This window comes from Scophthalmus maximus, chromosome 11 (assembly GCF_022379125.1).
Source record: "Scophthalmus maximus strain ysfricsl-2021 chromosome 11, ASM2237912v1, whole genome shotgun sequence".
NCBI classification, from domain to species: Eukaryota; Metazoa; Chordata; class Actinopteri; order Pleuronectiformes; family Scophthalmidae; genus Scophthalmus; species Scophthalmus maximus.
Window position 1 is genome coordinate 12012474 of NC_061525.1, and position 27332 is coordinate 12039805.

General features: G+C 41.3%; 1 protein-coding gene across 12 annotated transcripts in view; it reads right to left on the bottom strand.

Annotated features, from left to right (window-relative positions):
• Positions 1 to 13403: 13403 nt before the first annotated feature.
• Positions 13404 to 27332, bottom strand: part of LOC118299239 (muscleblind-like protein 1) — a 54004-nt gene continuing 40075 nt past the window's right edge. For 6 of the 12 annotated variants that reach the window (XM_035622783.2, XM_047335638.1, XM_035622782.2 and 3 more), the window contains 9 exons: positions 26652 to 26858; positions 23505 to 23744; positions 21851 to 21904; positions 20922 to 21072; positions 19554 to 19589; positions 18809 to 18900; positions 18685 to 18715; positions 18467 to 18540; positions 13404 to 17171 (listed from right to left, as the gene is read on the bottom strand). In XM_035622783.2, coding sequence (XP_035478676.1) covers positions 18509 to 18540; positions 18685 to 18715; positions 18809 to 18900; positions 19554 to 19589; positions 20922 to 21072; positions 21851 to 21904; positions 23505 to 23744; positions 26652 to 26858 — 843 coding nt within the window. In that variant the 3' untranslated portion in view covers positions 13404 to 17171; positions 18467 to 18508. The remainder of the gene's footprint in view (positions 17172 to 18466; positions 18541 to 18684; positions 18716 to 18808; positions 18901 to 19553; positions 19590 to 20921; positions 21073 to 21850; positions 21905 to 23504; positions 23745 to 26651; positions 26859 to 27332) is intronic. The other 6 variants (XM_035622785.2, XM_035622788.2, XM_035622784.2 and 3 more) reach the window with 6 other exon arrangements.

A 27332-nucleotide genomic window follows, 5' to 3' on the forward strand; every position in this document is an offset into this window, starting at 1 on the left:
GCATCTCAGAATAGAACTGCTGAGGTTTCAGAAGGTGCAACCTGATGAGAATTTGGAGCAGACTAATGGAGCCATGTGGACATGTACACCATTTGAAAAAAAATAAAAATAAAAAATAGAAGACATCCACACTGGCATTAAAATAAACAGCCTGGGCTGCTTTTGTAGTGATGAGTCATCGTAAGAGGAACCAATTCAAAATTCTTCCGTTGGATTTCTGTTTTCTGAAGTTCAGTATTTGCCAAATTAATGCTGACAATAATAATAACTACAATATGAACATTTGCACATTTTTGGGACTTTTCATGTACGTTTAGGCAGTGAAAACTGAAATATCCCAATATTAGTTTAAAGCTCCAAGCAGCTTTGATCGGGGCCCTCGCACAAATACGCATCATTTTCGGGCAGGTAGGTTAAGTGCCTCAAATTAGCGATTTATTTGCTGAATGATATTAATAATTCACTCAATTACAATAAGTCCTCACTCTGACTTTGTCAGTGGAGCTCGGGTCCTAATAATGTAGAAGGGGCTGAAATGAGAAAAAAATGTCAGTGTTGTGATTGTATTAGGGAGCAGCAGTGTAGCAGGGCTCGTGTTCACATTGACAATCTTGCATATTAGGAATCAAAGCATAATATTTATAATATCATATAATTAACCAGTGAAATATGGTTGAAAACAAACCTTGCAGGGTGAATAAACATAAGATGAGGGCCTAACTTTGATGATGGGTTTACTTCACACATAAATTCCCTCCACTCACTGTGTGTTTATTCTACCAGACATCTGATATCCATCTCACCATTAGTTTCAATATACGACTACTCTGTAATCATGGGAAGAAACAGTTTACTTAAAGCTGCTTGACTCAATATTCGTTATATCAACAACAGATTGCACCGCTGCTTGTGTGAGAAAAGGTTCACTGGTACTGACAAACCCACAACTCAATCACCCAGCTCCGCAGATCACATCAGCTTTCACGGGGCATTTTGGCATCTTTCAGCTCACTGCTCGTTTTATGGCAATTCTGCTGTCATGTCGCACTCTGATGATCAATTTCATTAGCATCATTGCCTGCTGCAGAGGGCAAGCCTCTAAGACCCTGTACGCACCAAACAGCCAACAGAGTAAGCAACAAGCCAGCAGACAAAGTGGAGCGTTCATCTGCTAAAGAGCCAGATAGTAAGTGGCGATCAAAACACAAAAGGAGGCTCGATGTCAGACTTTTGCCTGGTGACCGGAGACACTACGATAAAGAAATTCTAATGTTTTACTGTATCTGCTGAATCTGTAAACAGGCAACGGTTGAGTTCAAGTCATCAAAAAATAAGAAAAGAATATTAACTCAATCAAAGATACACTGGAAGAATTTGGGAGGACTTGTACAAACTGGTAAACACATCACCACAGCCACCTTGAAAAGCTTCCCCTGACATTCATGACATCTCAAGTTCCGTATTCTCCTGCTCTGCTTTCTGCCCGAGATCCGGCATTCACACCGGAGGGACCTTAAAAGAAAGGTCAGTTGAGCTAGGTGCACACTTTAGTTTTCAGTTCACACACACACACACACACACACACACACACACACACACACAAAGGTCAGCTGCTCCCCAGGGCTCCTCTGACTGCAACTGTGATCAACAGGCTAAACCTTCTGACCAGCCCCATGTGCAGCCTGTGCTCCACCTACTCTCTTTCTATCTCTCGCCCTTCTCTCTGCCTACCTATCAATCTATCTGCATCTCTAAAATCTGATATCTGCCTACATAATGGCAAGGTGCCATTTAATCTTGCTGGTCCATGTCGGACAACTGACTTTTTCTATAATCACCTTTTTTTGTGCCAACTCTATAAATGACGCTGATCAATAAATGTTGGATTGAAAATACTGCTGATTAGTCCAGTTTGGTGATTTGCACATACCCACTGCAGTTGGTCAATGACCAGTGTTTTTTTCCACCAAGGACATGTAGCACTTATAAAGTGAGAATGTTTTGGAATAATAATAATATAAAGAGAGTAGGGCTAGTTTTGGACTCTGGGAGCTGACTGAGGATTAATGAAACACAAAACAGAACTGTGGTTACCGGTATTGTATTGAAACACTAGAAGTTAATCAAGGAAACATTTACAAAAGAAAAAAGATAAATATACACAAGTTGCTGCTAGTATTTAGTAACTTAATTCTTTTATGGGGCACGTTTAATTCTTGCTCATCAATCCTCCTCAATTTACTGTCCATCAGTCAATATTCGCAATGATTTCAATAAATCAAAACCAAGATTTCCATTAATATGCTTTCCCATAAACTTCACACTTCTGTGTTTGACATGTTTGAAGGTGTGTGGATAATGTTGGTGAGAGTTGAGGAAATCTGGTGAACAAGGCTAGTGAGTGTCTAACGGTGTGATCCTACCACACCATGGGACTGGGGCAGCCTATCTTTGGGTTTTCCTTGGAGATGAGTTCCAAAAGTGTTCAAGGTTTTTCCTTCAGCTTCAGCTCGACATCTTCATTGCTCCAACAATAAAAGCCTGACCTGTTTAGGTCGACAGGCACATTTTCCATGAGCCTTTAATAATCAGGAGATTTCCTCGGGGTAAAGGCAATACCAAGTTCCACATCTTAATGTTCATCATCATGGCTCACCAGAGTTCATCCAAACGACTGTTGAACAATGGTGGAGGCATGGCACGGATTGTTAGCATTGCTACATCAGCAGGGGTGCTACAAGGTCCAGTGAAGTTCCATTCACCAACATCCAGATGCAACAGAGGTTTCTAAATTCAATCCCCAAAGTTGGTTGAGAGGGCTTCAACTGCTAGGTGAGATCCTTCAGTATAGTGTTTGCTCTTTCCACAGGACGTGAGGCAGATGCAAGGTGGAGAAAGGTGATTGGCTCAGGTGCGGCTCAGGTGTTTTGATTGACAGACGACAGATCGGAGCGTCAACTATGGTGGGACAGCCATGAACTATTCCAGATTGAATGAAAATGAACTAGGATGATCATCTCCACAACTTTTGTTGGTACTTTCCTTTTCATGAGTTTGCCTTTCACATGTGACTAATGCAGTAGTAGATTGTCTGAGGCGGGTTCATTTCACTTCACCATTAGAGATGCACACTTTCTCTAGCTCTATCTGCAGATTGTCTCGGGAATGAGGACAAAGCCGTTTTTGATGAATGAATGGCTTTAAAGTCTGTTGCTTTTTGTCTACAAGAGAACCACCCTACCTAGAAGATTGTGAAGAGATTCTGGATGAGTGACGGGATCACTTAATCAGTTTATTATTTTAAGGGAGCACACAATGACTGACAAGAAACATAATGCAATTGGAACAAATTTCATTCTGTTCTGAAAAATCCTTGGCTCTACAAATAATTTTTCCATATGAGATGCCCATGAGTACAATAGATGAGGTACGTTGAGCACAACATGCTTCCTATGTCTTGAGAGGGAAATGTTTAATTTGTCCAATCATCATTTTTCATCATTCAAAAATGGTCTTGAATCTGCCAGAGGGCTCCCGTCTGCCAGATTGAAATATTTCGAAAAGGAATCGTTGTATCGTGTTCTCCAGTCCGTTTACCCAGCAGAACAAAGGTTTCAAGTGAGATAACAAAACAAGCACACTTTTAAAACTCAGGTTGCAACAACGAAGCCATAAAGACAGACTGAAATTTCCCCCTCAACAGAATTTATGTTTTATACGAGGGGGTCAAATAACAAAACATTGCCGAAGTGGAGAGTGTTAAAAGTCAAATGTGATGAATGTGCAGGGATGAATGGAGGCAATTTGAGAGGAGAGAGGTTGTCTAATGGAGAGGGTTCTCCATCATTTGTTACCCTGGCAGCTGGAAACAAGGATGCTGCTATGGAGATGCTTAAAGCAAAGTGGGGGTGAAAGAGTAGGGGCTAATGGCACACATTAGCGTAAAGCTCTTTGCATGGCAATATAGTGGCGCTACTGCTGACTTATAGACAGGCCTGGTGAGACATACAGGATGTACATTACATGATATATTTGTTTACAGGAGAGGCCCACATCGATCTACACTACATTCTGTAGAATTCCTACAGAACTGCATAATCTGTTAATAAAACAGATGTATGACTTCCGTTGTTTAAACCAAGATAAACATTTGCCTGTGGTAGTACTTAGTGGGAAGTAACAAGCTCCAATTTCTGTGGGTGTGCAAGTACTTTGGTGAAATATCCTACTCTGCGTGGAAGGCAAGAAATTAGTAAACAATTGGCGCTGTCTGAATGCTCATGCATCTCAGGGCATGAACATTATCGTCTGTGAACGATAATCAGAATGGGTTCTGCTCTGATTCATTAAATCCTTAATGGAATAAAGCCAGTTGATGAAAGCCGTTGCTGACAAATGGAAGGAGGCGGTGCAAAGAAAGGAAGAAACTGTCAAACTTTTCCCATTAGGCAACTAAGTCACCGTAAAATTGCTGAACATTCAGGGTTGAAAGTGGGCAAGGTCGTGCACGTCACGAGCAATTTGACAAGGTGGAAAATGACGCATGGTGTTGGTGTATTTGAGACAGAGCACCAAACATGAGCAGTAATTCATTTCTTAGAATATCAGCTGGTGTGTCAACTAGCATGTATGAACATAAGGCACAAAGTGGCTTACTCACTGTGTCACTCTCGCACACACAGTCACTGACGTGCATCAACGCGTGCGTACCAATAGCTTCTCCTCAAGAAATGCACAAAACAGATATCACACACACTTCAAAGCTTTGACTCACTCCAATGTTTAATTTCATTTTCATTCTCTTAATTCATTAATTTAATGCACTCCACAGCCATGTCGCACATCTTAATTATAAAAAGCTCACATGAAGTCAGTTTTCCAATGCAAGGAAGTCCCTAAAAAATAAAAGGATCTCTCCTTGTCAGACTGGTGCACAATGACAGGAGAGGGCGACTTAAAAACATTAAGGGGCCGCACATAGTGAGAAGGGAGATGTGACAACGGGAAGCATTAGTGACAGACAGAGGGACCAAAGGGTGAATAGATAAAAGAGAGAGAGAGAGAGGATGAGGGAAGGGCGATGAATATAAAGCACAGAACAGAGGCAAAACTGACAGATATGAAAAGAGAAAGGAGGCAACAGTGTGTAACATCTGGGAGGGGAGGGTGCGCCGAGAATGAAACAATCCGTCCTTTCTTGTTGTTGGAGGCAAAGAAAGGGACAAGAAGGCAGCGGTGCACCATGGGAGTTCCGAGGCATTTAGCTGGGGATGAAGAGAAGCAGGCTAATTACCAGGATCAAACTGAGCAGAACTGAAGGAAAGTATTTGATGTTGATGAACGTTGATCCATATTTCACTGTCACCTCCTCACGTGCAGCAGGAACTTCATCACACTAACAACGCAAATGAGTCAAAGTCCAATGTTGAAACACATGAAGTTGGAAGAGCGCATGCGTGAGAGGAGGAGAGGCAGGATGAATGAGAATTCAACTGGGACCGAAGCATGAGAGAAGTCGTCCTGACTGAACTTTGGCCAGAGAGCTACATCAGTTGAACTGTGTTGAGATAAAGCCTCAAAGACCTACTGGTGCGGCTCTTTAGACATTTAGTCTTGTTTAGACAATGTCTTACATAGTTTTTAACTGATGTTTAATGGAAATCGCTTCCAAATGTGAGCAGTGGAGCCATGTTTTGTAAACTGACAAATGGATAATGTCCTTTAACTTTGAAATACATGTTCATTGAGAAATTGCATTGAGTTACGGAAGGTAGCGGAACAGCGGCTACACTGGAGGTCAAGTCCTAACTTTGGCTCATTATACTGTGTATATGTGTAAGAATTGATTTAATCATTATTCACCTCCTCTTCCGCAACTATAAGCTTCAACTGCTGCTTATTGTACGTTGAAATACCTAAACTTTTAGGAGATGAATGTCTTTGTTTCCTCCTCCTGCCCCTAATCTCTCACTCTTCGCCCCCTCCCTCTTTGTCAGACCAATTAAACCAAGGAGCAGATATGCTTCTTCTTTAACTCCATAACTGTATGGTCTGGTAAGCACCATTGTTCCAGGCCTAATAAGGTGAGAGAAAGGATTACAAAAGGATGTCAGTGCAACTTCAAACACTTCTCCCCTCGAGTTTCATCCACTGGCCTGTTATTATTGATTCATTTCTATTAGGACTAAAATATATATTTCTATCCAGCGCTGGCTCAAATAAAAAGAGCCTCCTGTGATAAAGTGTCTGTCTGAGTAACGGTGCTATCAAGAATTATTCATACGGAGGTTCATGAGAAACTGCCTGCCTCAGTTTTGGCTGCCTCTATGAATACACTCAAGCTGAAGGTCACATTGAGGAGCTTGGTGGAGAAATTAGAGTTAGTGACCCGAGATGAAACAGCTATTCACATTTTGTCTTTACCTCATTTACCTCCCCGCAGCATTCCCTGTTTCCTGTGTGGCAGGAGTAAGGTCAGTTTACTTTTAAATGTACTCAGTTACTAGGCAAGTTTTGAAATTACTAATGTAATACTTTGGATTACAAAAAAATCAAATGTAAATACTTTTGGATTACTACAAAATCAAACTTTAAAAATATTCAACTCTACTAAACAAACAGACACAGCCATGCAATTTGATTTGAAAAAAAAAATATATATATATATTTTCTCTTGAAATATCTGTAAAAAAATGCATTTTGCACAATCAGCATTTGGATTTTTCCCTTTCCTCTGACAGTGGCAGACATTAGAAAGAAGAGAGGTACGAAAAACGAAAGAAGAGAGGTACCCACGTCGACATTACAAAGATGTAGTGATGAAATAGTTTTATTTTCTTCAGGAGAAACTGGTTGTTCCAGTCGCATTGCCGTCAGGACAAACAAGTAAGGCAGAGCTAATCCAGCTAAAGCTAAAAATAGAGTTAGTTAGAATGATGACATCTGTCCTTGCATCTCAGAATTCCGTAAAGGATTTCATATTTCCTGTTGGCATTCATCTTGTAATTTACTGCCCTTTTGTGGCTGCAGAGGGCTATTGTCTCCGGAGCGACCACATTGCATTGATCGATTTCATTTTTGTGGGAGTTGTCGTGTCCTATTGACAAAGGCTGGGGCTTGTCAATCAAAGTGGTCAGCAGCATTTTTTGGAACATTAGCGCACGCACATTGTGTATTATCCTGGACTCTCTAATGTGGAGTGTTTGTCAAACTTCCCTTAATCCAGCTCCCATTGCTCTGATATCAGTTATAATATTGCACATTATTATGCACAATGCACAAATGCATATGGAAACTTTACTTATTACTTCGACTTTCTTTTGTTTGTACAGCTTCAAGAAGTAGCAGTGGCAAGTAAACAAGCTAATTACACTGTGATTTATTTAACTTGCTCATTATATCTGCCCTGTAAATGTAATTTGCGCGTTTACAGAGAACCCGGCTCTTTGTGCAAGAGAAGTTTGAGACAGTATTAAAGCAAGGACATATGGGATTCTGTCTTCATTGTCTCCTGGAGTGTGTCATTGCAGTTGCTCGCAAATATTTCCAAATTCAGGTGGTGATTCTTTGAAAGTTCATTTCAATCAGCAACTCCTCTTACATTGACATGTGGCTGTGGCTCAGCGGGAGAATGGGACATCCACAGATCGGAGGGTCAGTGCTCCTTGCCCAAGACTATGACCCCAAAAGTTTTACACTGCGTGCGAACGAGATGCATGACCTAGAGACACAGCGCTAGATATAGAAGAATGTGCGTGTGTGAATGGGAGGACGTCAACGGTGCTGTAAAAGCGCTTTGAGTGGCCGTTGAGTCTAGAAAAGCCCCGCATAAACGCAGTCCATTGACCATATGTTGTTGCGATAAAATAATACACTTCTAGCTGATTTAATGCTGCATCTAAATTCAGCAGCAGGTTAGCTTTGCATAAAATTTTGACCTGGCTGTCCAAAGGTGAGCAATCCACTTACCAGTAAGTCTAAACCTCACTTTATTAACACTATTTCATTTGTTTAATCTACACCTTGTCTTTTTTCAGGAAGGCAGCAGAACCAGCAGTGGAATAATTAATTTGAAACTAATTAAAAGCAGCAGCCATTAGAGATGAGATCAAAACTGAGATGAGATAGAGAGAGAATGGGAGAGCTGCAGGTCCTATTCACCAAACTCCCCCGTCTCAGCATCAGGCCCGTCTCACGCTTCCCTAGATCACCGTGAATTAATTACACCGCCGGTGATTTAGGTGCCAATTGCCAGGGCGCTGATAGCTTGGTGATAGCCTCCGTGCAGAGCCAGACATGGGTGGCAGAGATGGACGAGATGAGAGAGAGAGAGGGAGAGAGAGAGAGAGAGAGAGAGAGAGAGAGAGAGAGAGGGAGAGAGAGAGAGAGAGGGAGCTGTGGAGGAAACTTATTAAAGAAAGGGATGTGTTATTGCATGCGCACGCACACACACACACACAGACACTTATCATGAGCAGCATACTGATTCACACTTAAAGTTTAAAACAGTCCCACCTCTCCTCCCTCTCAAGCCGGAGGACGGCACTGTGACAGAACGGACTCCAACCCGTTTTGGCTCCTCGCTCATGTGAATCGTCATCCTCCGAGCCGTCCACAGAGTCCTGTCACAAAGATGTAGTGTAGCCCACACCACAGCTGTTGAAACAGATTTTTCTCTCTCTCTCTCTCTCTCTCTCTCTCTCTCTCTCTCTCTCTCTCTCCCTTTCTTCCTGTGGGCTCTGGCATCTCAGTGGGATATTTTTTCAAGGCTTTGTGGGCTCTGGTTTTCTGTCGAGTTCAAGCCCCGACTGCTGTTTCATTCGTCCTCGAATAGCACCGCAGTCCTACGAAGACAAAAGACTGGTTAATGAACTCGCAGTGAAGGCTATCCGACAGCATGTTACGCTACATCTTACATCTAACCTTCCCTGACCTCCCGTCTCTTCCCTTTACCCTCGTCTTTGTGTTTGCTACATGTAACGCCAGGGGACATCCTGTCGCCGAGTGAATAGTGGCTGTTCATCTCTGGGTACAGCTGTGCCCTCAGTACCCTCTTTGTATGAGCCATGTTCTGTTAGCAAAATGCCATGCCAGTTCTTATGTACCCCCCCTGACCTGTTCTTCCTCCACTATCTAAGAGCTGAAATATTCAGTCAAATTCAGCAGATTGTGTCTCTGAAATTCGGTCGCGGCTCAGGGTCACGCCAAAAGCCTTATGGTGTGCGGAGTTCTGATTATAGCTTGAAGGTCGGAGCTCAAGCGTTTGCTGCATCGTCAAATTCACATTGAAACGCGACAGACAGGCCAAGTGTACTGTGACTCTCTCCAGTCTTTTACTAACAAACACTTAATGCCTCTAATGCTGGGCAAATGTCACAGATCATTTTCAACCAGTTCTGTAATAATGATGGATAACAATTTTTTTTAAATTTTTTTATTTTCAAATCAGACAAACACACTCTGTTGGTTTGTAGTGACCCACAACGGGACTTCGACCAACTGTATCCACGTACTGTGTTGGACTGATGGAGACTGGAAGTCATGGGGCTCAGTGGAGAGAGTAGGAGGAAATTTGCACTTTACACTTCACACAAGCAGGTTAGCAGGTTTATAGTAATTGTGTATGATCATTTTAACCCTATCAAACCCCAGAGATATTTAGGCACTGTTTTCAATTATTTCAATCTGCACCAGGAGTAGTAAAGAACCTTCACGGCAATGATAAGGTAGCTTAAGGAAGCACGCAGACTCCTTTGCACACCTCATTGTATAGCAGAATGTAAATACTCCGGTAAATTTGAATACTACTTTAAGAGAAAGTTCTTCTCATAAGTGGGAGAACCGGCCGGAAGCGTCATATGGTCTGTATCGACCAGGTCATTGTGCTAACGTGCTCCAGGAGACTGGGGACACGGTGCACCTTTAAGCACAACAGTGACCCAAAGCATAAGGACACGACAATGTTGGAGTGATTTCAGGACAGGTCTCCGGCCAAAGCTCAACCTTCAACCCCCCGTAGAACAGATGCTTCTCATACGATCTGATGGAGCTTGAATGGATCTGCGCCTCCTCTGAAAGTCCCGCAGAGAACAAAAACCAACGCTGTGTTCAGGGAGCTCTCTAGAATGTTAATGGATAACAGTGAACAAAACAAACTAAATGCAACTGACATTTCCCCAAGAAAAGGGACAGCTGCATGACCGCCCAATCACAAGCCTGCTCTTGGCAGCGCGGCAGATAGTTGGTGTTAAACTCCGTGATGGACTGCAACAGGCCGGATCGATACCTCTCCTGCTCCGAGAGCAGATGGGATTAGTCGAAACCTGCTGCAACTCTCCCACTCTCCTTTTTCCATAAGCACAGGGAAACACTCCCGCACACTTACTGTAAACAGATACACACACCGACACACTTACTGTAATCTCATACACCTGAGCGCGTGCACACACACACTACACACACACACACACACACACATCCAGAGACAATTGGATGTTTGAGCCACGCTCCAAGCGGCACTCAGTAAAAGTCAAGTGGTGACTCAGCGGACAGGTAACAGAGAGAGAGAGAGACGCAGCACGAGGGCCGAGTCAAGTTGGGAAACACCATGCATTAAAAACAATGCAACGATAAGTTCGAAGTAGAGGTGTCAGAGTGAAGTCGATGAAAGTCTGTTTCAACCCTGGAATTACCTGTCTACCTCTTTTTGTTTACACCCGAACGGCCTCATGATGTCTACTCTCTCTCATCTGTTTTTTATGACCTCCCTTTTCCCCGATGCACACGCACCCGGGGAGTTGAAGACTGAACTCCTGCCACCACCGCTGGCTTTTCTCCTCAGTCTTCAGTGCGGCTTCCCTAGTTGTTTTCCCCTCTCTCTTCTCTCTTTCGATCTGTTTTCGCGCTCTCCACTCTTCTCCCTCCCTCCTATTCGCATTAGTGCCTCCACAATGAGGTCAGCGCACTAGTCAGTGTGCGGGTCAGTAAAAGAAAACAGCATTGACTTCGACAGCGTATCTGAGGCCTTCCGTGAACACACACCGGAGGTTTGTCCGTATCTATGATGTACGAAAAGACGTGTTTGAATTTTGAAATTGTGTATCCAAGTATTTCCCTTTTATCTGAGGTAATTCATTAAATGACATTTATTGTGCATTCATGGACTCTTGCGCTCCAGGTGCAACTCTGCATTTACGCCCCCCCCCCCCCCCCACACACACTTGACAACTTGGTTGGGAGATACAATATTTCTCCACTCGCACGACCAGAATCACTCACACATTATCCAGCCCTTCTTTGTTGTTTTATGGGGAGACTAATTAAAAAACTAGGCCTGATGAGGGGCCAGTGGTAAGTGAGAGTCACGACGCGTGGCGGACAAGGGGTCGTCCATCATACTTGGTGAGGTGGGCAACAGAAGTTGCCACTATTGTAACAACATTGCTTCGTTAAGTCGCCACACGCCACAGAATGCTGCCAACGCCTGTGGACGGGAAGACGGGAGGGAGGGTGAGGGCAGGAGAGGGAGAGAGAGTGAGATCTGTGGAGGAAAAGAAGGACAAAAGCTGGGAGGGAAAGAGATAATGGCGAAGAAATGGAGGGAACGAGACAAGGCAAAGGAAGCTGATGACAGAGAAAGAGGGGAGGGGACTGTTCTGTAATTCAAGGTAGTTGAAGGATTTCTTTTCATGAAAAATAATCGGACATGTAAGGACCTGCAGCGTCCTGTTAATGCCGCCTTGGTCAACGTTTCCTCAAACAGCTCACGCAGCGTGTTGGCAACTCCTCCGAGGGCTCACGGCAGTCAACACATCAGAGGTTGGTAGCCATCCGTTCGTCTGTTCCTCCGACCGTCTGTCCATCTCATTTCCCCCCGACAACTGATTAGGAAGAGGAAATGATAACAGCAACGTGAAGCATCATCAATGATAATAGCTTCTTCAAATGTCATGCATATTCATTCATACACACACATATCCAAAATTGAACATATCTCCAATTACATTTGTGTTGGTGAACACATTCACCAGTGAACTGTGAGGAACCAGAAGCCTCAGCTGAGAGAGATGGTGCTGGTGCTCTCTGCTGGCCACACTGTGCATCACATGTTGGCACAAGCAGCATGGTTTTCATTTACCTGACCTGTGACTGGAAGCCAAACTCTAAAGCCCCTGCAAACTAGGGCATATGTTTTTTATTATTTTTGCCAACAATCACGAGTCTTTTCAGGATTGAGTGCACGTCAAACCTTGTGGTCTACTCAGCCACGTTGACAGAAAACCCCTGCGTCAGTGATCGAGGCACTGGGATTTAAATGGATGATATTTCATCATCATCTGATATGCTAGAAATGTTGACATGAACCTTGTCTCGTCCACTAGGTGCTGGTATTGCGTGAATGACTTGCCTCAACATTTCAGCTCGCCGAGATAATTTGCTTCTTGAAAAGCTGCATCTAAAATGAAGTCACATTCATTCTAGCAATCAGCACGTATACCCCAATATTCCTCCACCCCAATTAAAATCTTTGCTTCTAATTAGAAGCTTCAGTGAGTCGGACAATTTGATACATCGTGCATATAAATATCTGGTTTTGATTAATCACAGAATTGATGTGGAGTCCCAGAGTGCACAGAAAAAACATTAATAATATATCTGTAGCATCTCCCACTGCCTCACATCCCTGTCTCTCGGACTGTGAGATAATATGAATTGAATCTGAAAAAAAAAGTGTATTTGAATAGAATCTTAAATCTTTACCCTCAGTTATACACGTACATTTCAAGGTAGCTGATTATGTTTAGTTTTTATGGACTAAATTTCACAATTGAGGTCATTTATTTTCTCATTCGTTGTGTCTTGTTCATCTGTGGAAAAAAGGCAATATATATATATCTAGGCAAAAACAAGTCAGATACATAATTTATCTTTAAAAATATGATTTTTATATCATTCAAATTAGTTCAACCTCAAATAAATATACCAACAAACTCATACACACAATCTGCAATAATATATTGCATTGGTACTGCATTACTCAATAATATGTAAAAACATAACAAGTTTTTGTGTGTGTGAATACTTTGATACTTGAATTAGGTTTACCTGTCAATAATTATGTAATTTTACTGAAATGCAAATATTTTGAATGCAGGACTTTTAATTGTAATGGAGTATTTCTACACTACATGAGCAATGGATCTGAACACTACAGCCCCCTCTGATTTATATTCAGTGTACAGACACGTGACTGTTGACCTCGTGCTTCTAGTCCGACTCTCAGGAATATAATCATAAAGTGTATTTCCCCAAAATGTTAGTTACGCAGACTAACCTTGTACTACAACACCTATGTACTGTAAATTAAATGAAACTCGTCTTAAGGAAACTCTTCTTCACTTCAGTTCATTTGTAAATTTTTATTACATTTTTTTGAATTCATAACAGCAAGAATCAATATAGCAATACAGGCCACTTGAAAAAATGTGCCAAGACGTCTCACTCTCATCCATCAAAGTTGGCATTCACGTCTCGAGTTATTCACATGACGTTGTTGTTAATAACACCTCAGCAGACTCACTCATACCAGGTTCAGATGGTACTATTTGCCTCCTCTGTTACATTTCTGCCTTCTCCACACACACACTTCGCTCTGATGAGATTATATTGTATGGCTTTAGACTGTGGCGTACGTGTGGTTTCCCTCTACAGGTGCTTTTCCGGAGGAGGGGACCGGCATGCACACATGACACATCCTTTCAGGAGGCCTGAAACAAGCAGAAACAAACCGCAGCAGAAGACAGAATACATCATATTGGCACTACAAGCAGAGAAAACAAACAACAAACAAACAAAAGAGAAAAGAAGAGCTCCTTTTACGTTATATCATAAATGTAAGCATACATGCTTGTAGAAGATGAGAGATGACAAACATAATCAGGGCAAGATTTCAAACTAACGAGTTTATGACCAAACTACTAAAAGTTTTTTTTTTCTTTCAATCTGAAATGATTCTCTTTTAAATTCTGCCTGATGTTGAACTACAGTCCTGTTTGGTCAGTTTCATCTACTAAAAGCACAACTTACATAAACATAAAGAACATACTTATAACTATGGTGTTTGTGTTGCATGTATTTTAACTCTCCAAGTGGTGAAACTTTAGTGAGTATATTTTCTGGATTTTTTTTTTCTAAATAAACCACTATTCTATTTTTGTATTTTTTTATATATATTTTATTCCATTACATCGATAGAATATTGTATATTGTAAATACATCTTTCTGTGTAACATGTTTTCTTATTTAATATTACTCTGTCATGATTTTTTCTTTAAACGGTATATGTATTTCCTTGAACATGCATTCCTCTCTGAGACAGGACGTGTTGTGATCGGTTGGGCCTGGGAGGGTGTGGCCATGACACACACACACACACACACACACCTGTAGATACAGGCAGGTTAGGGGACCAGACAAACCCAGTCAGGCTCTTACGCTGGAGGTGTAGTGGACGCCTCCTCCGGAAGGTTACCGGGCAAACTACAAGCTGCTGACGAAAAAGAAGAGCAACACTTGGCCTTTTCTGAAACGGGTAGGAGAGTGAGAACTCAGTGCCCTATTTGATGCAAGCAATTTTGTTCAGCCTTTCATAAGATTTTTTTTTTGTGTTATCCTAGCAAAATTCCATGTCATTATAGACATTTTTTTTTTATTCAAAATAAGATCTCAATATACATGATTCTCTCTTTTTTGACTATGTACAGAAGTGCAAAAAAGTCAACCTTCATCACTTTTATCGCCTCAAGATTCCCCGCCCCCACCCTTTTTGTTTGCAGTCAGCTGAGGAGGAGATGAGTGTGGGTACTCGGCTCCCTACTCGCCACGTTCACCTGACCCCGTCAGCGACGCCCCTGAAAAAAGTGATCAAATATGCAGCTTGTTTTCCAACATGGCCCAATTTCCAGGGAGAGTAAAAATATTCAAACAATAGTAACTATTTGAAATGGATACAGTAGAAAATAACATCTTTACTCTAAACATCTAAGAACTAGATTTTTATAATAGACTTTTTTTTTTCTTTTCTTATTTGACTAGTTACAAACCTTACAATCATTAAAATATTACTCGGTTATCGGCGACGGTTGCCACAGTGACAACTTTAGCCTCTCTGTTCTATGATTTCATCACTGTTAGATACTCATATAAAACATCTTTGTTCAAAGAACACAAAAAAAAGACTAGAGAAATGAACAGTATGCATACAGTTCAACAATATGCATAAAGTAGAAAATATTGAGTTTACAATCATAATCATACTAAAATTAACATTACATGGAATTTCAGGGAACTGTGCATGAGGAACACACAAACACACTTTTACCTTATATTCATTGTAAGAAAGATAAATATAATGAGAAAAAAAGAAAAAAATAACTAATACCAACATATCATCCAAACAAAATAAAGTAAAACACTCCTCGTCTAAAGAAAAAAACCTGCGATAAAGTTAGGAAAACACTGACAAAAAAGTGACAATTACATAGTGCTCTGTGTGTGTTAGTATGGCGTGGATTAGGCAACTGGATGATTCAAAATGGCATGTTGCATTGTGCTGACCCGATGGTACATTCTAAGGCTTTGGATGAGTAATACAATCGTTTATATTCTTGCCACTTTCCCTGTACTATCACCCAATTAAATATGCCTGAAGGACACCCAGAACACAACGAAAACAAACAACCAAAAAAAAGTTCTAGAGATCTACTCTAAACACCCGATCCGTCTTTGGGCTCGCTTATGTGGCCCATGCATTTTTAAAAATTCAGCCCCACTAGTCTACCAACAATATCTAATAACAGTGACACAAAAAGACTTTGGCTGACTCTCTGAAAACATCTCTCAGGTAGATGTATCTAACAAATATTCTTAAATATGTCAGACCTTATATACACTACACTAAATCTTCCTTTACAAACCTGCCTCAAAATATGCATAACCATACAAATGAACACAAATCAGGTCGTACAAATCAAATATCCGTCGCCAGTCGCACTGTAGATGTGGACTTCTGTCTCACAGCAGTTTGGATACCAGCTGATCGCCGCGTGGTTTCAAAGCTATTCATTATTACATCATCATCATCCTCGTCATCATCGCTGGGAGAGTCTCTGGTCTCCCACAAACAACTCTTCTGACTTTTAGAGTCAATCGACTTTGCGGACATGGAGATTTCTTTGTGTGCACAGATCCCATCTATACAACTGACATCAACAGTAAAGTCTATGGATAAAATTATGATTCTATTCATTCAGTAGAAGATCTGAGTAAAGCAGACAATCTGGGGAAGGTGATCTAATCAGCAGTGGTGTTATTGGGAATCACAGGTAATGACAGGTCACGGTGTCGGACACTACATGCTGTCCAAGAGAGAAAATAGAGTTGTATTAAAGGGAATCGTTGAGTTTTATACTTTGTTAACACTGCTTGAATACCATTCATGTGTTTTGAGATGTATGGCACTTTACAGGGACGCCTGCAAGGTTAAAGACATGTGCTTCAAAGACAGAAAGGCAGGCTACAAAGGTTTGAAAGACACCTCACACACATTCAGTTGCTATTTTGCCTCTGAGTGCACTCATGTAATTTGGTTTGACAAAAAGAAAAAATCGGAAAGAAAAAATCAGTGTGCATGCATATGTGATTCAGTAAGATCATTTTTGTTTCTGTTTACCCAACTGAAGTACAAGGTGCACCTTTGTGTAAACAAATGGACACATTTAGGTCAAAGACCAACAATCGATGAACAAACAAACAGCAGAAGTCATGATTCTTGGTCGATGGACGTACCAATCCAGCAGTCGATCACCTCGTCCACTGCTCCACACATTTACCTCATTTTTCACATTCAAAGTGTTTCCGGTGAATAAAGGTAAGCGGCCTCTACCGAGCGAGAAGTCAGTCTGTAATGCAAATGGTGTTCTTTTCTGTTGTCGTGTAATAGTGTGCATGAAATACACAGGGAAACAATCCTGACAAACCCAGCCTCCTACGTTAACATGCAGATTTATTCCAAACCAGTCCACATTTCTGTTCTCGTTGCTTTGCTCTCGATGTTACAGGCATGAAGGGTGAGCGCTAATCTCGGAATCGACACCAGCACGTTCCAGTTCCGTCTGGGGAGAGGTTCACAAGACACGAGTGAATCACTAAAGACAGTTTGCAACGAAGGGCTTGGTTGACTTTCTTATTGTCTTGAAATCTGAACCCCCTTGATTAACAACACGGGCAAAGCTTCAACGCTATTGCCAGAGAATAACATTGATACTGGACAATTCTTCAAAACCCCAAAGAACAGTCAGTGGCAATATTCTTTCATTTCCACGGACAGTGCTGTTAAAATTTTTGCTGTCCACAATATTTCACATGCTATGCTATGATTAAGGTTTGCAGTCACATCTGTAACCATGATCTCTCTTTTCTGTCTATCTGTCTATCTGTCTATCTATCTATCTATCTATCTATCTATCTATCTATCTGTCTATCTATCTATCTATCTGTCTATCTATCTATCTATCTATCTATCTATCTGTCTATCTATCTATCTATCTATCTATCTGTCTATCTATCTATCTATCTATCTATCTATCTATCTATCTATCTGTCTATCTATCTATCTATCTATCTGTCTGTCTATCTATCTATCTATCTATCTATCTATCTATCTATCTATCTATCTATCTATCTATCTATCCATCTATCTATCTATCTATCTATCTATCTATCTATCTATCTATCCATCTATCTATCTATCTATCTATCTATCTATCTATCTATCTATCTATCTATCTATCTGTCTATCTATCTATCTATCTATCTATCTATCTATCTATCTATCTATCTATCTATCTGTCTATCTATCTATCTATCTATCTATCTGTCTATCTATCTATCTATCTATCTATCTGTCTATCTATCTATCTATCTATCTATCTATCTATCTGTCTATCTATCTGTCTATCTATCTATCTATCTATCTATCTGTCTATCTATCTGTCTATCTACCTATCTGTCTATCTTGATTTACTCCTGTATTTTCTTATCTTCTTATCTACTTCTAAAGAATGTACAGAACATTTGCAGTGGCCAAGTTATGATCCTGATATTTCTTGCAGTGCGAGTGCTGAATTCAACCATCTTGCTCGATGGACAGTTATTACAAATAGGTAATGCATTCATTTGCTAGTCCAGGGATTTTGTAGATGCTTTGAGGTTGTCAGGTAAACCACAACTTATTGTTTTATAGTTCTTTTTTTGTTTTGTTTTTACCTTTAGGTTTCTAGTCTAAGTAAAGTTAAGCAGCTACTTAGTGTAGCTTCACAGTTTCATAGCTGTTTGGTGGAAAGGTAACAGATGGTATTCGGTCCAAATGTGGTGTGAGAGATGTTGGAAAAAATGATGCAGTACATACTGTTCTGATTGAGACTCCTACATCTGGGTCACATACTTGTGACTAGTCAGATGGTCTGCAGATATCATTGGAATCTGATTGAGAGGGGGAGAAGGGAGAGAGAGCCAAAGGCAGAGTGCAATTAACAGGGGGACAAAGAGGGAGGGAGACATTAGTGGAAATGAGGACAAACACCACTTCAGCCTAAATTGATGATAAAAGATAAGCATAGTAATTACCCAAATAAACACAGTGTTGGATGAATAGCTTCTAAAAGATCAGAGATGAGAAGAGGCCTGTTGAAATCATACGATATAACACAGATACACTAGAAAAGTGAAAGAGAGCAGGGGAGGAGCAAACCTGATTGGCTGTTGCGGTTGCAAAGGGAACACTTGTGGCAGATGAGGTGGCTGCAGACACGTTGGCGTGAGTAGCACCGTGCATCATGGGTACTTGGGAGGGAAAGATCACAAAGGGAGTTGAACCAGAGCATATTGAAAGCTTTTCATCTAAACACATTTCTGTCGGTGTTCAGAACTCTAATAAACATGAGAAAAATAACTTTTAAATTACTGAAAATAAAAACTGTTTATTAGCGATGAAAAGAATAGAGTGCATCGCTTTTTAAGTCTGGTTGAATGCAAGTTAACTGCCTGTTGTTTCAACTTCACCAAAACGTACAATGACATTACAACTACTAATAAAATGAATACAAAAATTTAACTTAACAATCACTACTAATTCTACAACTATTTTCACTAACAATAATAATTCCTCATGTTTCAGTGGCACGTATAGCTAGACAGTATAATGAGGTCCTTTAGAGAATAGAGAGTTTAAGATGGAAGTGTAATGAAACACGTGTGAGAGGATTTTGAAGTGCAACAAGCATTAGGTGACAGACGGACCTGTGGCAGAGCGAAAAGTTCATTCCAAACCACAAATATGCGCACAATATAATAAAACACATAACTCCTAATTGAAATTATACAATTAAGTTTTAATAATTTTTATCAGGCATCATCACGTTACGTGGTGAGTTGAATGGAACGTGACAGAATAAAATGGTCTCAAAGAATAATCAGTAAGGAAAGCTGGCACTTACCAATACTTGTTGCAGGTGTCATGCACAATATCGAGCCTGCCCATCATGCATTGCAACAGGAGGGTGGAGTGAATAGAGGGGAGAAGAAATCAAGAAGTGTAATAAGGTCAGACAATATTGAATTAAAACTGTATGCTGTGATTGTAACAACATTTATTACTGATATTTACACAAAGTAATCTTTCTTTTATACACATTACAGTTGCCACAACCACACACACACACACACACACACACACACACACACACACACACACACACACACTGTACGGCAAAGGAAGCAAATGCAGGAAAGCAGTGAGGAGTGAGGAGAGTTGTGTTAGTTTGCGCCTGTCAAGCCCCAGTTTACTCTTTAACTGCTCCATTAAGTGAAGGGCAAATTAAACACCATCAGCGGTCCCGTTTTCAGCAGTTTGCACAGTGGAAGCTTTGAATGACCTGCTTTCAAAGTCCTCAGAGTGTGTTGCAGTGACCCCGACAGTCGAATGGCATGAAACATATGAGTCTCATCTGAGTATCCGAATCTCTCACAGACGGGAATCGATGGCAGGCTATTCTTAGGCTGTCAGATGAGAATATGGGACACGGTGTAAGATGACTACGCCGCGGCCAGAGAGAAGTGGTTCAAAGCAGCTCTCTCTTGCTCTGTGTGTGTGTGTGTGTGTGTGTATGTGTGTGTGTGCGTGTGTGTGTGCGTGCGCGCACGGATGGTTCACTTCATCTTGTATATTAAGGACACAATTTTCACTGGGGATGGAGGGGAGACATGTCCCCTCTCATTCTGTTTTAGTTTGATTCCCCCAATAAAAGCTGCTTTCTAAACTGTGTCATCTTGAAGTCATTCTGACAAAATTAGGAAGAAAAATTATAACAACACAGCTTATAGGCATAATTGTTGATATATAATGTATATGTTGATAAAATTATTTAAAACAATAATTGATATACAGTTAAAGAAGCAAATATCTCAAGTCAAGCCATTTACTCATACTAGTGATATTAGCAGAATATAGATGACTTTTATTGTGACAGGTTCAAAGACAAACTTTGTTTCATTATAGTATCACAATGTGTGATACTATAATGAAACAAAGTTTTAATATATAATACCAATTCATGTAGAAAATAGCAGTTATAGTATCTTTAAAAAGAAAAAAACATGAACACCCATGCTGTACAAACATGTACAATGGAGTCCATGAAAGTTTTTCAGTCTTTTCACAAGAGAAATGAAAATTTAAAAAAAATCATTCAGCCATTCAGAGCTATTGCTGTATCACAATCAGGGAGTTTTGTGAGAAACTCGGTGTGATTTGTCAGCCAGCAGTGATGGAAGAACTGCCACAAACACGGGGTCAAAGGACTCACCCGATGGTATGAAGGCAGCCTGCTGCTGAAACTGCATGTTGGCCAGGGCCTGTTGGTACTGGAACATGCCAGCGTTGAACATAGTGGTGGCACCGTTGGCTTTTTCAAGTGCAGGTCTCTTTGGTAAAGGAGGCAAGACGGGAGGGAGCCCCTGATGAGGGGACAACACCAAAAAATAAAGGGATGGGAAGTGAGGGAAATCAAAGGATGGTAGCAGTGACATTCAGGACAGAGAGAAGAAAGAATTCCATTAGAACATAAAGTTGCCCTTCCACACAGCTATCACAAACACTGGCAAGCAAGCAGTGTGGACTACACTACCTCTGTCAGGGCAAGACGGGACAGTGGCGCTAGCTGTGACGTCTATCTTACAAGTGACAACATAAAAACAATCCTCAGCACAATGGCAACAATGTTATAATATGATTCTAAATTACAGTACAAAATGTTTACTTTGCGGGCTAACTCATACCTATTTGTACAGACAGCTATAATAAAAGTTACATTATTGATTGTTGGACCTTTGACAGAAATGAGGTAGTTAAGGAAAGCTGCACTGCCACCTCTTACACAATTACACATGCATTATGGGAAGTAGGAAACAAAATCATGCAAATACCACCAAACATTATTACATAGTAAAATACTAAATTTCCATGCCACCAATTACTTGCTTTGATATTCACCAAAGGTGATGAACTGACCTTTGACAGTGAAACATGTGGAGGATTTCCTACTCAAGTCCTTTTTCGTTTTTGGTCCCTGATTCAAATTTTTCAACATTTTTGGGTGCTACAATCAGTTCATCACCCTTCGGCATTTCCTCAGTTCAGATGAACAAATAAATACTATGTTCGAACTACAAAAGTACATCTGCTAGACCACAGCTACATGCCAAGCTGAAAGGGGAAGAGTAATAGTCATAGTACCAGGTCAATAGTTGCGTCGAGGGGTCGCTTCATTGATTTGACAGCCGACTGAGTCTTAATTAGCAGGCAGCGAGCACATGATGGCAATGGGCCAATGGGGTTCAAGCGCAATAACATAAACCAGCAAGCGGAGGTGCATCATGGGGGCGGCAGTGCAGTGTGGGTTGGTGAGGAAAAAAAACAAAACAAACAAAAAAACAAACAAACAAACAAACAAATAAAAAAATCAAATCATTGGAATGCAATATACAACAATAACAAGACTAGGGCATGCACATTAATGGCTGTAGGGTTACTGGAGAGAATTATGGCCCTTAACATAGTGTACTGTCAGAGGAAACATGTGCTTCACAAACTGTAACATTGAGAACGATAGTGTTCTGGTCCAGAGAGGAGGATTAACAAGATTTGTTGAATTCAGATTTAAGGAAATCCTATTTTAGAGATTATAAATTAACTATGAATATTATGCAGTATAAACCTGGCCCCTGCTCCAGATAGTGGATGTACTCAAAGTCTGCTGTGACAGGGCAACTGCCGTTACCATCATCCGAATGGGGATGAAAACACTTAAGTTCTTACTCGGCACAGAGTTATCTCATTATACAATGGCCACGCTGTGCTATTTTATTTATTCATTGATCTCACTTCCCTATTTTGCTGTGTAGTTTTATTTTTTTTTGTTGACGGACTGTGTACTACTACTATATTGTAATAACATGCAATACAAATGAAAAGGTCAATAGAGGTAGATAATAAATCAGTTAGGTATTTCGGATTGATCATTTTCACCTTGATTTGAATCATTCATATTGACAGTACTTTTAAATATGTTATGTATAATTGATTATAATTTATTATATAATCGTATTCAAAATATGAGATTTTACCACAAATTGTCATTATAAATCCCTTCAAAGATAATTAACACTAGCATAATTAAGTTAATACATTTAATATCTTAAAGAGAAGAGAGGTTGCAGAGGGGAAGGTGCTACTGAAAATATTATTCAAATGTGGAGGCTGGCCTGATCTAATCATGAGTAATTAGTCTTTATGGAATAATTTAAAGGTGAAAAGTTAACTGAAATCAAGCTTACCCTCCTTTTTTTGGATTAGCTGCTGCATAATGCCATCTACAGCACTTGGCTGAGCAATACCTAATTGTAGAAAATTATCAATGCATTGCGGGAACAAGATCAAAATGAGCGGCAGTCAACAACTCAACAAACCTCCTGACTGGGGACAGCAGCAAAAATATACACCTAACGAAGCAGCAAAACAAGGGGGAGCAGGAGGAGGGGAGCAGTAGGCTCAGTCACGTACTGGCATGATCACTACGGCCTGCTGCTAATAAAGCACACATCGACTCTGTGTCTGCTCAGTGCACATCGAGTCAGAAACGAAAGAGAGCAGACAACAGTGGAGACTGGAATGTTCGCCGGGAGCTTGAGTAAAAGCACATGGTAGAAGATGTTGACTGAAAACAGTGTGCGTAGGATACAGGTCCAGGTCATGTTTTATGTCATCACAAAAGCTAGGTTATCACATGAAATCAGGACTTTTGGTTTTATATATATATATTCCTCTTGCTGCACAGCGCTGAGGATGCTTGAGTGCTTGTGGCTGGTGTGATCTGTGGACAGGAACCTACCATGGCTGCAGCGGCCGCAGCCTGGTTGACTTGGTGTTGGGCGGCCTTGATCTTGGCCTGCAGGTGAGCCGGCGGGTGAAAGTACTTGCACTTCTCCCTCGAACAGCGGCCCTTGATGTAGTCCATACACACGGTGACGGTGTTGTCATTGGTGTCGATCATAGTGCTGTCCGCAGGGTGGGCAAAGCGGCAGTCGTTCTCCCCGCGTGTGCAGTTGCCCCGCTGGTATTCCCGACATACCTGGGGCACAAACACACAATTTACAATTCTGTTATTTCCTTCGCATGACATTAGGAATTGGATCACAAGCCTGGAATACGCACAGTCGTGCACATTAAAAGACCCAAACACCAAACGCACACATTATGGAGTTACTGTTCACTTTACTTCACATTTGATGAAGTAATCAATCTGCGCAGTCATTTCTTGACAATCACTTTACCCGACAGAGCAGACCAATCTCAGTGACGGGTAGGGCCATTACTGTTGATTGATAGGCAGAACAGACTGTAACCAGCGTTTACAGACACATCAATCACACAAACTTTATCCATTATTCAAATGAGCTGTGCTGGTATATATGTTTTTGTTCCTAATAAAGGACAGAAGGGGGCAGCACCTGCACGAACAGTCAGGAAAGTGATTGCGTCAGTCTGAATGTACGGGCTCAATGAGGCTCATGGGAAATATAAGGCTGCTTACCATCAAGGGAGACTGCAGCTGACGTAATAAACAGCCCACACTTAATAGCGCGCGCGCACACACACACACACACGCACACAAACACACACATACACACACGAGGCTCCATTTTTTTGTCCAGAATTAATTTTTTTGCAGTGCAAAATTTCCATTTTAGTACATTCAGCCACCGCTGACTGTCCTGAAGAAACATCAAATGAAATTTCCTGGTGTGTTGTATTGACCTATCAGTTATTGTGATAGAACAAGCCATTTACCAAATGTCTGTTTACCAGCCGCGCTGTCTGCACACATAGAGGATTTGATTTGCGGTGGACCGGCTGCCAGACAAAAGGCCACCGGTGCAGTTATCTTGAAAACTACCCCTGCTCCGTCTCCTGTCATGACAGCTCATCATCTACAATCACTGGTAGGATGGGGTTGGATTCTCTCAATGTCTGTCTGTCTCTTCTTTCTCTCATGCACGTCTGTCATGCACTCACACATTCACATAAAAATACACACACACACACACACACACACACACACACACACACACACACACTCTCTCTCTCTCTCTCTCTCACGGACATTAATTTCCTCCCACACCCTACTGGTATAAAAAAAATATCAGACTGCCTTGTTGTCAGGCAGATGTTGGAGAGGCAGGTGAGGGAGGGAACAAGGAGGGGACAAATACAAATTTAAGAGTGGTTGATGAACAAAGAGTAGGGGACAGAGAGATGACGATCAAGTGAGGGTGGCTGGAAAATAAATGAGCAAAAAAAGGAAAGACCAAATGGAAGCAATTTGATGTTCTCGGAGAACCAGGTATGTTCCCCTGAACGGTGACTAATCCAGCATTAGAGAGCGCTAACCCAGTGAAAGTGCTTAGTTGGACAAACAGATAAAGGGCCAGTTAATCGTGTGTCTGTCCCCATGGTTACTGTCCCTCTGGGCCATTTACATTGCCGGCGTTGCAGGTAAGCAACATTATATGATTTTATGCACGCTGAAATGCTGCAGTATTGCTGAGACAGAGAGACTGGAAAAATACTTCTCAGGAAAACAGTATGGGGGGGATTTTCTTCTAAAATAGGAATTTCTCACAAAACCAGTCAGTCCGTAAAACATCTGCTGTGACTGGTATGTGTGTCAGTCCACAGAATTTCAGCTATGTTTATCTTGAACTACACACTAGAACTTAAAATATGGCCGGCCCTTTTCTCTCGGATATTTTTAGCAAACCTAGTTCCGGACAAATTAGGCTAGGATATGAGTTCTGCCAATCAAAGAGCTTCACCAGTGCACGCAGGCTGAGCGCAACAGGCAGAGTTGACCACTGGGTTCAAATATCCAGAAAGCAAAAAGACTGAACATGAGCAGATTAAGCCTCTACTGCCAATTACTGGTTTATAGATTTTATTAGGTTTATAAATATTTTATATCTGTTCACAAGGCTTTGGTACAGAATCCTAACAATTCGTTGCCATAAAATCTCAGTCTGAATGTTTTTCTTCTTGTCTCCAGTTTTCCATAAGTTCTATAACTTCTTCCCACCAGACAAGAATCTTCAATTTCAATCGCTGTCCTTCGTCTCTGTTGTAGTTGTCCCTGCTTGTCTCGACCCCCCCCCATGGCTGCAACAGGTCTACACATTGATTTCCTATCTATCTCTTTTTCCGGTCACAGAACCTTTCTCTCGCTCTGCATGTCGTCCACTTGTTAATCGGGCCGAGGGACTTCCTCAGCCTCACCTCCGTTAATTACCTCGCTGCCCAACTTTACATTTTGAATGTAACCTTCCTAATGTTCTTGCTCGCCTCCTGCCTGCCTCCAACGATTTCCCCATTATTCTGCTGCGAGTGTTTCCCGGGCGGGGCTACATAATGGATGAGATTGACTTACTGTCCAATTAATGATTATCTGAACACTGCTAGAGGAGCAGTGCTCATCAGATTTCATGACCGACTCTTATTACAGAGCAATGACACACCGTTCAGTATTACTTGAGGTTGTGCCTGTTGATGGGATGCAACATCGACAACAGCAATGTTTGGAGAGAAACTCTCATTAATGTGTATTTCTCTTTGCTCAAGTCCGCATAATGACTGTGTCATGGTAATGGGATAGAGTTACTGTAACAGAAAGTCTTTACCAGATACATAATTAAAGTCTACAAACAGAGAGTGTTGAAGAAAAACCCTTGCCTTTAATATTCAAATAGGCAAGCCCACATATCAAAGCCCAATCTCTTTGCATAGATGGGGAAAGGATCCTCACTGGTTGTAGTGTTTACTAGAGTTTTGTTGATCTATCTTTTAATCTGAGACTGACAAAATAATTATGCAAATCCCCTCGTCTGTGTGATCAGTGGTGTTTGTTTGTGTGTGTGTGTGTGTGTTAGTGTGCGCTTTATATTTTTCCCACTTGAGCTTGCGCATGTAAATGTGGTGTGTCTCTCACCTCCAGTCTGTCTGTTCTCATGAGTTTCTGTGCAGCGGCAGCAGCACCAACGGGGACATTGGGGTTGCTGGTGACCAGTACCGGGGCACTGGGCAACATGTCAGCGGGCATCAGGCCGGGCGACACGGGGCCAAGGTAGGGGTTAAATGCAGCTGCCGCAGCAGCGTTGGCATTGGTTGCAAGGCTGGGTGTGACTGAAAACATGGGCTGTGGGCACATGGGAAATGAGAGAGTTGGTTAAAATCGAGCACAATTAGGCAAAATCACCCCAATAAAGATTTCTCACAAAGTCTAAATATAAAGATGTTGACTATTCAATTACGTCTACCAATCATTCCTTGCTTCTACTCAAATAACCACTTGGACTTATCTGACAGTATACATGAAATAAGAGATGTGGGCAATTGTCAAAAGCCAAGCAAAGGATAGGAAGTGCAGCGGTGGATGTGGACACAAAGAATATGGCAACAATAGACAATTATTGAGCTGGAGAGACAGAATGTGTCTTGGTTGATGGCTGCCTGTCTTTCAGAGTATACACATTGGCTCTGTGTGTTGTTACCTACTTCACACACTTCATACACCAGAGATCATTAGGGAGTAACGAGGATGAGGGACATCCGGGGAGGAGAGGGGGCAGCAACATATGTGTTGTGCCGCAGTTTGAAAGAAGTCTCCTAC